The 12,772-nt window shown below is 33.0% G+C and overlaps 1 protein-coding gene across 1 annotated transcript in view; it reads left to right on the top strand.

Annotated features, from left to right (window-relative positions):
- CDH7 (cadherin 7) overlaps nucleotides 1-12,772 on the top strand; it is a 193,393-nt gene that overhangs the window by 148,970 nt on the left and 31,651 nt on the right. The window contains exon 8 of the mRNA XM_074200451.1: nucleotides 12,619-12,755. Coding sequence (XP_074056552.1) covers nucleotides 12,619-12,755 — 137 coding nt within the window. The remainder of the gene's footprint in view (nucleotides 1-12,618; nucleotides 12,756-12,772) is intronic.

A 12,772-nucleotide genomic window follows, 5' to 3' on the forward strand; every position in this document is an offset into this window, starting at 1 on the left:
ACATTTTAAGATTTTGGAAGTGGTTTTCTAATAAGTGTATGGTATAGGTTGTATAGATGTGCTTATCCCCATTAAATAAAAAAAGAATGAGACAGGTTAAAGGATTTTCTAGTGTTATATATCTACTAAATGTCAGAACCAGCATTAAAATCCAGATCTGAACTCAGCACTCAAGTACTCTTTGAATAATATGCACAGTCTCAGGACTAATAAACTAGTTGAGTGAAAATTTTCTTTAGTCAGGAGTTCTCATGTTTATGCTGATCAGTCTGCTGAAGGTCAAGTGCTTTTGTACACTATAAAAGACCATATAGGAATGAGGTATATTTATGATGGAATCCTTATGGCTGAATTCAGTATTGCTTTTAGGAATTTACAAAGCTCCTTTATTACCCCATGTTCTCATAGAAAAAAAAATCATCTTTTTTAAAACATCATTCTATTAATGTTGCTTTATGGCAATGTGTCATGGAATAAATGTCACCAAAGAATCAAAATGAATATCTCATATAAGGAAGTGCAGAGAGACATGGTGTGTTTGAGAACACTGCAACACACGACTGATGAGGAACTTTTGTTAATTTAATATTTTATTTTTTTCCAATTCCCTGTAAAAGAAATTTTAACATTATTTTTTCAAAGTTTGAATTTCAGATTTTCTCCCTGTCCCCTCTCTCCCCTTCATTGCTAAGGCAAGCATTTTGACATGGTTTATACATATGTAGTTATGCAAAACAATTTCTATATAAATCATGCTGTGGAGAAAAAACAGACAAAAAATCCTAAGAAAAATAAAGAAAAGTATGTCTGATCTGCATTCAGGCTCCATAGATTTTTTTCCTGCAGATGATCAGTAAATTTCATCATAAGTTCTTCAGAATTGTCTTGGATAATTATATTATGGGGTTCTTCATGTAGGTCATCATACAATATTGTTACTGTAGACAGTGTTCTCCTGGTTCTGCTCTTTTTACATCAGTTCAAATAAGTCTTTCTGGACTTTGAGAGATGATCCTGCTTTCCATTGATGTCATAAGGGAAATATCTAATTAGAAGAAAATATGAGACAATAATGTAGTTGGGAAAAGTTTAATAAGTAGACAACCCAGATGCTCTACTAGTATCCTTATGGTGTCAGAAGAAACTAAGACAAACCTCAACTCCTACAATCAACTTATGGTAGGACATGAACAAGAGATGTATGAGATGGATCACTATGTGAATCTTTAGAGGAAGCATTCAGATCATAAGATAAAGTTGAGTAACATAGATAAAGTTGAGTAACAGCAATCCCTAGAATGATTCTGCCTATAAAGAAAAGACAATTCAAAACTCCTGTTCTTGTTGTTTGTTCTTCAATCTTCAAGTAAACCATGACATCAGGGACATGATGTCTGGATTCTACATGAATTAGATTTGAGTGAGGGGGGTGCTGTGCTAAATCACCAGTCTCACTTTCTCCAAAGCCATCGAGATCCACTGACAAGATATGAATCAGTTCAAGACTAGAAAATGAATAAATCAGTAGAAAAATTATAAATCCTGTTTTTCACATTAGAAACCAGGAATTCCTATGATCAGAACAAAAGGTTAGAGGAAAAGGAATTAGAAATGTGATTAACTGGGGGTGGGGGGATGAGTGGAAAAAGTAAAAAAAAAAATAAATAATAAACCATAAAAGCCCAGCAGAGGCTGGGCAATGATGCTAGAGGGTTTTTAGTTTGTCCTCTGAAATCAGTAAGACTAAACCATGATGCCAGCACATTGAATAGCAATAGCTTAAAAATATCTCAGAGAAGGTCTTGAATAGAATACTGCTCAATTAAGATAATAAAGAATTGAGGCAGAACCAATAGAAGACTTTTTTATTGAACTAAGAACTTATGCTTATATTATACATGTTAAATAAAAGGTTGGTTGTTCCCCTGCAGGTTTTTCTTTATCTTTGAGAGTTTTATTTCTCTGGTGATTTACACAAAGAAGTTGTTCCCGGAGTTCGTGACTACATTGGCTACTTTATCATCTGTTCTCTTTTTCTCATAGTGCTTTCCTAAATGCCATGTACTTGGCCTCTTGGTCACATTTCTTATCAACAATACTTTAGTACTTTGAAAGCTTAAAATTTTGTTGGTGTGAACATTGCTACCACTGAGTTAGATCAGAAAACTTATATACCTTTTTATTTTGTGGGATTTTTGTCCTTAAATTCTCAATGTCATAGCTATCTAACAGCATGGAATCTGTTCTCTTGCTCTAGCTAAGAATAACTGTGTGTAATTCTTGCTGCATGAACTATCCATCTTTCTTTCTGGTTATACATTTTAACATTTATGGGTCTGATGCTATTATACATGTTATTCCCCTTTATTGATTTCAAACTGAATTTAATACTTATAATACAATAAATCATGGTACAGTGGATTGAACACTAGACTTAGAATCAGAAAGACCCGAGTTCAAATCTAACCTTAGACACTTAACACCTGTGTGAACCCAGGTTTAACTTATGATTTCCGATTTCCTAATTTTAAAATGGAAATAATAGCCCCCTATAAATGAGACAATATTTTGAAACATTTTTGTAAACTTTAAACTGCTACCTAAAAACTAATTTTTGAATGATTAAATAGGATACATATCGTGGTCAAACCAGATGAGAGGCCTAAGCCCTTGGAGGATAGAATGTTGAAAAACAGAGTGAACATTTTAATACAGAAAATCATAAAATGATTTGAGGTGAATATTCATTAAACTACTATTTCAACAATCAGAGAATAAAATGCTGCTCTGAGAACACCAGTATATGGGTAGTTTTAGTATAACTCTCTGAGGTACTGTTAGTTTCAGTTCCAAATTAATTTATTAGCTGGGCGAAATGTTTTAAATCTTTAGATACTGTTTCCTGATACTTATAGAAATGCCTTAAAGTGAAGACCATATGTTTCAAGAAAACCAAAGCAGTATTTTTTCCTAAGACCTGAAGTTACTGGCAGTGTGAACTTCTTGACATTAAGTCCAATCTGACAGATAAAAAAACAGTGTGACAAAGATTGAAGAATGAGGTGTTTAGGATTGAGTCATTTTACCTAGGGATTAGATTTACTAAGGTTTTATGTAGCCTAACACATGCCTGCCATATGCCACATATAATTGAGATGCATAATGAAGTTGGGGGCACAGAGTTCAGAATTCTAGAAATAAATATGTTAGTGTGTGCTCTCAATGGAGGGACAAACTTGGTGTCAAGAGCATTAGGTCCTTTGTCCATTTCTGTTAGTGTTTGACTCTTGCTTTGATTCCTCTTTGGATTTCAGCTCCTCTAAATTTTTAAAAAATGAACTTCATTTCTACTGTGCATTCATTTGATCAGTAATGATTTTTATTGTGGTAACATTATTAATATTGTGGTTATATAGTAAGTACTTACGTATTTGTTGAATAGAATTGAATCTGATTTTTAAGTGAAGGAACAGAGGCTCAGGAATGTTATAGCTTATATATAAATAAATTCAACCAGAGAACTAGGATTCCAACATCTCCTTACTTTTCAATTATATCATACTCCTCCTTCATGATCATAAGGATAACATATTTCCTAAGGAACTCATCCACTTTTGTTTAAGAGATAAAAGAATTCAGTAGCTAATTTGAGTGTGCACAGTGAGATGGCCCTTTGTATTCCTAGCAGTGAGATGGCCCTTTGTATTCCTAGGACCTACCAGAGTGCCTTGAACAGATTGCTTACTTAATATATATTTATTGATTAATTGTGTGATTAAGGTAAGAAAATTGATTAAGAAAATGAAAATGACAGTATCAACTTCATAATTTTATGCCACATCACTCCTGATAACAAATAATAATTTAATAGTACAGTAAAAGAGGAATAAAGACACAATAAATCTCAGTATACTTGCCATGGATTGAGGTAGTGAGGTCCTATATTAGAAATGTATCAGCTAGGTGATACAGCAGATAGAGCACCAGTCCTGGAGTCAGGAGGACCTGAGTTCAAATCTGGTCTCAGACTCTTAATAGTTACCTAACTGTGTGACCTGACTTTGGGCAAGTCACTTAACCCTATTGACTTAAATAATTTTTTTTTAAAAGAAATATATCAGTACATATAGAGAAGAGGGAGCAAAAGTAGAAGATGCAAATTTGATGTAGTTTAATTGGTATTTAGATTTTAGAAATAACATTGAAGTTACTTCTGACTTTCTATTTGTCTCTCTTTACTGACTCCTTCTTTACTGCCTAAAATCATGTCCATACTTAGATAAATGCTCATTTTATTCTTATATCCCTGCTAACTATTGTCCTATATATCATCTATTCTTTGTGGCTAAACTCAATGATAAGGTTTTCTACAATAGGTATCACCACTTTTTCTTTACATTCACTGTCTTCTTAACCCCTTGCAGTACAACTTTTGACCTTATTTCATTGAAACTGCTCTAATCAAATTTATCAATAATCCTTTAATAGCCAAATCGAATGGCCTTCTTTCAGTCCATTCTTGACTGTTGTAGATTTTCAAGATTATTCTCTTCTCCTCGATATGGTCTTTTCTTTAGGTTTTAGGGACAACTCTCTTTCCTGCTACCTATCAGATCACTCTTTCTCAGTGTCCCTTTCTGGATATACATATATACACATACAGTTTTTAAGTTTTAAGTTTAAGTGTTACACAGGATTGTCTGAGGCTCTCCTCTTCTTCTATTGCACTTTTTTCCAATTTCCATGGAAATAATTACATTTTCTAATCTGATAATTCTCAAATCTAATTTATCCTATCCATCCTAAACTTTCTGCTGACATTTAAATTCACATCTCCAACTGCCTTTCAGATATCTCAAAACTGGATATCCAATAGACCTCTTAAACTCAACATATTTAAAACAGAACTTATTATTTTTCCACTCACTCCTTTTCCCAAATCCTCTAGAGGGCATACCATCTTCTCTGTTCTTGAAACCTGGTATCATCCTTGACTAATCACTATTCCTCACACTCCACATCTGGTCTATCGCCAAGGCTTGTCAGTGTCACCTTTTTACATCTCTCACAACTGCTGCCATCTCTCCTCTGACCCTGACACCGTTCTGGTGCAGCTCTAATAACCTACTGCCTAGACTATTGCAATAACTTATCACAAAGTCAGTCTACCTCAGGTGTCTCTCCTCACTCTAATCCATCATCCATTCTAATACCAAAAAATCACACTTCCAGTCATATAGTACATGTGTACATATGTACATAAGTATATATACTACATGCACACACACACACACACACACACACACACACACATAACCCTCTTTTCCTTCTCCCCCAACTCAAACTCATTTGGCTCCCTATTGCTTCTAGAATCAAATATCAAATCCTCTCTTAGGCATTCAGAATTCTTCAGATCTAGCATCCCTCAATCCTCATTAACTATTATTTGATCTAGTGACATTGGCTTACTTGTTTTTCCACAAACAAGACATCCTATTTCTCTACTATAGGCAGTATTTTCTCTCACTGTCCTTAAGGCCTGAAACGTTCTCCCTCCTCACCTCTGCCTACTGACTCCCTGACTTTCTTTAAGTTCCAATTGAAATCCCATTTCCCACTAATCTTAATTTTAGTACCTTCACCCTTTTAAATATATGCATATGGAAAGAGAGAGGGAGACAAACAGATAAACTGATGAGACAGAGAGACCAAAAAAGACAGAGACAGAGAGAGAGAGAGAGAGAGAGAGAGAGAGAGAGAGAGAGAGAGTTAATTTGTTCAAATTTATTTCCTTGTCATCTCCCTAAGTAAATTGTGAGCTCCTTGATGGCAGGAACTATCTTTGGCCTCTTTTAGTATCCTGGCACTTAGCTCAGTGACTGCCACATGATGGAAAGTTAATAAATATTTATTGACTGAGTGACTGACAGAAATAGTGAAGTTAGATGAAGCAAAGTTTTGGAAGAATGTTAAATATGGTTTAGACATGTTGCATTTCAAGTGCTGAGGAGACCTACAGGTGAAAATGTCCTGGAGGCTGTTGAAGATACAACTTTAGAATATGGGAAACAATTTCCATTTAAACTGAAGTATGAGAAAAGCATTTGCATTTGTGTTCTGGGATTCTGTGGTAACAGTTATTATACACATGGGCATTTGACTTATTTTTGCTTATGGGTCCTCAGATAGAGTGTTTTAACATTAGTAAATATTGCATCATTTAGAATCCATAGAATAAAACAACTCTGTTTAATGCATTTTAGAGGAAAAACAATTTATTTCGTGTTTACTTCATATTTATATGCTCAATTAACCTATTATTATTATTATTTAATTCATAGCTTTTGCATGATCGATATTTGCCATTATACTCATTTCTCTTCCTTTCATAGAACCATGCTTTAAAACAAATTATAAAAATAAAGAAAAAAATTCACAAAACCAACCAATATATCTACAAGTCTAAAATGATTTGCAATGTTTTACATCAAGGGTCCCCGATTCTGCAAAGAAAGGAGGGAAAGGAATTCTCATATCTCATGTATGGTCTTCAATTTTGATTTTTTTCATTATTTTTTCCTTTTTCATTTTATGTAATTGTAGATTATACCAGTCTCCTAGATTTTCTTTCTTCACATTAAATCAGTTCATTTAATTCTAATTTTTACCATTTTTCAATTTTTCTTGCTATATTATAGTATTCCTCATATTTGACAATAATATTTCAACACAAGCTTTTGAATGTCCCTCTTTACCTTTTTTTTAGTATGGCAGCAGAAAGAAAATGAGTCCTGTGCTAGACAATAATTGGAATGATTGGAATGACTTCTGGGTTCAGAATATGAACATAATATATTTGTCAAGTCAAATATATCACTAACATGAGAAAAAAGTAACTAGCAAAGAAAATAAATATTTATGGGCATATATTCAGAGATGGATATATGGATATCTGTAAAAAGTTCTTTTTGTTTTAAGGTTTTTTTGCAAGGCTATGGGGTTAAGTGGCTTAACCAAGGCCACACAGCTAGGTAATTATTAAGTGTCTGAGACTAGATTTGAACTCAGGTACTCCTGACTCCAGGGCTGGTGCTCTGTCCACTGCTCCACCTAGCTGCCCCTGTAATAAGTTCTTAAGGAAAAATATATAACTAATTAAATAAAAAGAAATTGAATAATTTCTTTTTTAATGCCCTATGAATTGATCTGAACTTTCTATTTTAGGTTTATTTCAGGTCCCTGTCAACTTTACAGAGCTAATATCTAAAACAAACTTATTGAAGTTTCTCCTCTCAACACCATACTCTTGTCTTTTTTTTTTTAACATTTTATAAGATTTTTGAGAGATTTTTGTTAATAAAGAATGAATAGGGCCGTTAGGTGGTGCAGTAAAAGAACACTGACCTTAGAGTTAGGAGGCCCTGAATTCAAATCCAGCCTCAGATCCTTGATAACTACCTGGCTATGAGAACTTGGTCAAGTCACTTAACCACACTGCCTGGCTAAAAGTAAAAAAAAAGAATGAATAAATACCAAATCTCTCTCCAACATCATTCATAGAAGACAGCATAGATCAGTCTTAAAAAAAAATAAGTCATATTTTTCCTCGAGATGCTTTTCCTCCATTAAGAGAGATTTTGTTTGGACAATTAAAGATAATGCTAATATATAGACTGGTCCATGATTTCATATTTTTTAGTATTTCAAGCTGACATTTTGTCACCTAAAGATGTTGTTAGAATATGCTAATTCACACACACTTTTTTAAGTCGACAAATATATCAGATATAAACTCCTCTTTTTGGCATTTAAAACTTTTTACTTTTTAAAAATTATTTTTGCCAATTATATGCAAAGGAAGTTTTCAACATTCATCCATTTGCAAGTTTATGAGTTCCATATTTTTCTATCACCCTCCCTTTATTTCCCTATGGCAGGAAACAATCTGATAATAGTTTTACATGTTCAATCATATTTAACATATTTCCAGATTAATCACATTGTAAAAGTGGAATTAGAATTAAGGGGGGAAAAACATGAGAAGAAAAGAAAAAAAAACGAGAAATTTAAAAAAGTGACCATAATATGCTTTGCTTTATAATTAGAAATGGAAAAATTCAATTGCTCATGGGTAGGTTGAGCTAATATAATAAAAATGACAGTTCTCCCTAAATTAAATGACTTATTCAGTGCCACACTAATCAAACTATCAAGAACCTGTTTTACAGGACTAAAAAATAGTAATAAAATTCATCTGGAGCAATAAAAGTTCACTAATATCAAAGGAATTAATGAAAAATGCAAAAAAGTGGTCTAATTGTAACAAATTCTAAAACTGTATAATCCTCAACTTTGTCTGGTACTGGACAAGAAATAAAGAAATGGGCCATTTAAAACTCTTAATACACTGCTCTTTTCCATGAAATCTATGATCCAACCAAATTCTCATTCTTCCCTGTCATTCCTCAGATGTTATGGTTCATTACACAGTAGATAAAGAATCTTGCCTTTGCACTTTCTGTCCCCTATCATCCCAGAAGAGCTCTGTCTTCTGATTTCTGCTACCTTTAGCCTCTCTCTCTCTCTCTCTCTCTCTCTCTCTCTCTCTCTCTCTCTCTCTCTCTCTCTCTCTCTCTCTCTCTCTGACTGAAAACAGAAAGCATTCCCCATCCCTCCATGGGAGCAGAGTGCCTTCGCTTAAAAGACTACCTTCCATTTCCTCCATTTCCTCTCATGTTTTTGTAAATGTGGTGTCTCTCCCAATGGAATGTAAGCCCCTTGAGGACAAGGACTATTTTTTCTTCTTTCAAACCCCAGTATTTTACATAGTACCTGGCACTTAGTCAGTGATTAATAAATACTAATTTATTAATGGATCAATTGCCTAGACTCAGAGATTTAGTCTGTGACAAGGGAGTGAAGCAAAGATTTACCCATATAGAAATACATCCCTGAATGTAGATGTGGTCCATGCTGATCAACTAAACTAAACTTCCCTAGGCACTGTGCATTAAAATATGTGGTACTTTGAAGATGGACTTAACACCAGTTGTGTGATCTTGCACAATTCACTTGACTAATCAGGGTTTCAGCTTCCTCATCTGCACAATGCACATTATGAGAAAAGTGCTTAGTAAAACTGAATGTACTATATAAATATCTGTTACTACTATTATTAAATTCTATATAAATATTTGCTTGTGTGAATATTATACAATGCTATATAAATGTGAGCAATTATTATTGGTCTTGAAGTGACAATTTGGCAGGTAACTTTTGTTAATATGACTGATACAGGAAGCAGTCCATTCCATAAATTCAAAGTTAACCATAAGATTAATAAACTCAGACATCTTAAAAATTTTAGATTTAGAAAGAGAAATTATATAACTTCTGCTTCACTTATGTACCACATAAGGATAAGTGTCTGTATAGGTCACTGAGATAAGTTATATCATTTTTTGACAAAGTATGCGAAAGCAAGACAGAAAATAAAGCAAAAGACTAAATAGTGATTTGTGCATATTGTCACTTCTTTATTTCATGTAATTCCAAAAACAAACAAAAAAAGATTCTTACCTTAACGACCTGCTTTTGTCTTTGAATCCCTGCCACCTAAAATAATGTTTTGCGCATGGTGGGTGCTTAGGAAATTTGTAAATATTTTCAGGAATAATTCATTGGAATATATATGATTAGTCATTAGAAGTAAACATAAGATTGGAAAAAACGTTTTTATAGTATTTATGTGCAGATTGATAGAGATTAGGAATTTTGACTTTGTTAAATGATCAATTTAATAAAATTGCTAATTTGTAATTTTGTTTAAGATGACCAATTGATTGAATTTGTTGGTACTTTGGACATTGTGTGCCTACAGTCTTATTCTTGCGTATAGTACGTATAAAATACATCATCTTCATGCTTCAAGGACCATGATTACAGCTCTATATTTTCTACATGGATATAGACTTTAAACCCTCCATAGACATTAGCAAATGTTATTTATATTTTTAAAAATCATCATCCACTCTCCAACTGTATTCTTATACTAGTAAACATAGCTGGACTAGTCCTTAAATGATACAAAGTCCATTTGAGGGGGAAGTTAAGTGGTGCAATGGTTAGGAGCACTGACCCTGGAATCAGATGGACATGAATTCAAATTCCATCTCAGACACACCTATCTGTGTGACCTTGGGCAAGTCACTTAACCCCAATAGCCTGAAAAAATAAAACAAACAAAAAAAGTCCATTGCAGGTTCTCAGTTTAATTGTTTTGATAGAAGTTGTTAATGTTTACCATCTTCAGGAATAGTCAGAATCAAAAGTCACCTATTCACAACAATGAATAAGAAATTTTTATTTACAGATATATATTACTGAAATATTATTGGTTAATATTATTTAATTATTTTTACATGCTTACTTAATACATATTTATTCCATTATCAATCAACAAGCATATATTATGTTCTAATCACTGTGCTAGATGTTGGGGGTACAATACAAAAATAAAATGATCTAGATGCTCAAAGACCTGATGCTCTATCATAATAAAGAGATAAATTAGTTTATCTATATTGGAATAAGCAATAAATACAGTGTTATTAGGGAGGAATATTAGTAGTTGGAGGGACTTTAAAAAGCTTTATTTGGAAGGAAAATATTGGACTATTTGTTAAAAGAAAATGAGATTTTATGAAGAATGTGATGAAGACAGAATTTCAAGCATGGGGGATGACCAATTCAAAGGCATGTATATGAGATATGAAACAGAGGAATGACCAGGCATTTGGGATTTTAGAGTGCAAAAAACGTGCAATCATCAGTGTAACATTCAGTGTATGGGGAAGGCAAATCTTGTTTAATTTGTAGATGGTCTTCTTTGGTGGTTTTAGACAGAATAATTAATGGCCTAGTGGCCAGAATAATGGTAATGGACCTCTTTGAATTTAGCTAAGCTACTCACTGATAAGAGGCACACAGTTTCCTACTCTATTCTATCTGCTTGGTAAGACATGCTAAATGCTGCATTCTATTGATAGGGCTGGCAACTCAGTATCTCCTCAGCACTAAAGTGAGGTGAGAAGCATTTGTATTTCAAATGGAAAAAAAAAAAGATGTTTTGTACCAGAAAAAAAGATTTTTTTTTTTATTTTTCAATTCTGTTGTCATATTATAATTGACATATTACATTTGTAGCCTATTCAATAGATCATTCACACGCTATGAGATAAAACCATTTGAGAATATATAAAGTTTTAATGGTTTGTCACATAAGAATTTCTTGAATCAATATATGATTATTATCTAAATAGTTATCTTTTTGTAAGTCTGCTTCATTTCTGATTTTTTGATTCCCATTTTCCCTTTTAATTTCATAACTTTTAAGTTTTATTTTAATTTAGTAAATATGAAGTAATTAATTCAACCAAATATATGAAATCTAGATTTTTAACAATTTCATTTTTTGATTTAACAATAATCTACTTTCTCTACTTATTACCCACTCCACCCCACCATGGCATAGGAAAGAACAAAAGCAATACTCTTATGACAAATATGCATAGACAAGGAAAACAGATCTTATATACATATAGGAATATTGATCATGTCCATAGTCATGGCAATATATGACTATTTATAAAAATGTGTCATTTCTCTTTGAGTCCATCACCTCTCTATGAGGAGAGTAAGTAGCATGTTTCAACAACAATCCATAAGAAATATAACTAATCATTAAATTGAGAGTTTTCACTATTTCAGAATTTTTAAAAAAACATTATTTATTGTTATAGTATATATTGTTCTGCTTTTACTCACTTTCTTTTGTATCAATACACAGAAATATTATGTTTTTCTGAAAGTGTGTTGTTTTGGAGTTGCACTTCTCTGTGTTTGTGTGTGTGTGTATGTGTGTTTGTGTGTGTGTGTGCATGTATGTGTTCTGATATGGAAACAACCTTAAAGAAGTTAAGTGCCTGTCTAGTAAAATGAAAACCAGGTCAGGAAGTCAGATCTCTTGACATCAAGTTCAAAACTTTGTTTACTAAAAAGTGGGAACCTTTATTTTAGTAACATCCAACACATGATGGTTTAAGAAACAAACTCTTGATTAAGGATACAATAAAAACAGGGTAAGACAACTAAAATGAAGAGATTCTTAGGTGGTGAAAAGATCAAGGAGAGTCACCATATCTTAGTAGCTTAGTCTGACTTTTGTGAGGAAGAAGCAGCTAAGGTGGTTATGGAAAATCAGGTAAAGATGACCAGTCTTTTATAATACAAGAAACCCTACTGATGTGCAATTTGTCACCACGGACAAAAAAAAAAAAAAACAAATAGAAACTTGTTCCTATCAAGAGTTGCTGATAGAACACCAGGTAAATGACTTGCCTGTTTTCACAAAGTCAGTGAACCAGATCCTTACTCCAAAGCCTTCTAGCATTCAGTCAAACTGCCTTTCTGACTAGTATGTTAGGACCTTGGAAAATAATGTAGCAAAAGCAGCATTCACATTTTTTTAACTTTTGTTCATTGTGTAATCAATGAAATAGTTTTAAGCAAACTATGATTAAATATAAATGCTGAGGTTTTCTTTAATCTTTCAACTAGGTACTCAATAGACAGAAACACAGACTTGGAGAGATATTTCAATATTGATGCCAACAGTGGAGTCATTACAACTGCCAAGTCTTTGGACCGGGAGACAAATGCTGTTCATAACATCACAGTCCTGGCAATGGAAAGTCGTAAGTGAAAAACTAAA

The sequence above is a fragment of the Macrotis lagotis genome, chromosome X, assembly GCF_037893015.1.
Source record: "Macrotis lagotis isolate mMagLag1 chromosome X, bilby.v1.9.chrom.fasta, whole genome shotgun sequence".
In the NCBI taxonomy this organism is placed as follows: Eukaryota; Metazoa; Chordata; class Mammalia; order Peramelemorphia; family Peramelidae; genus Macrotis; species Macrotis lagotis.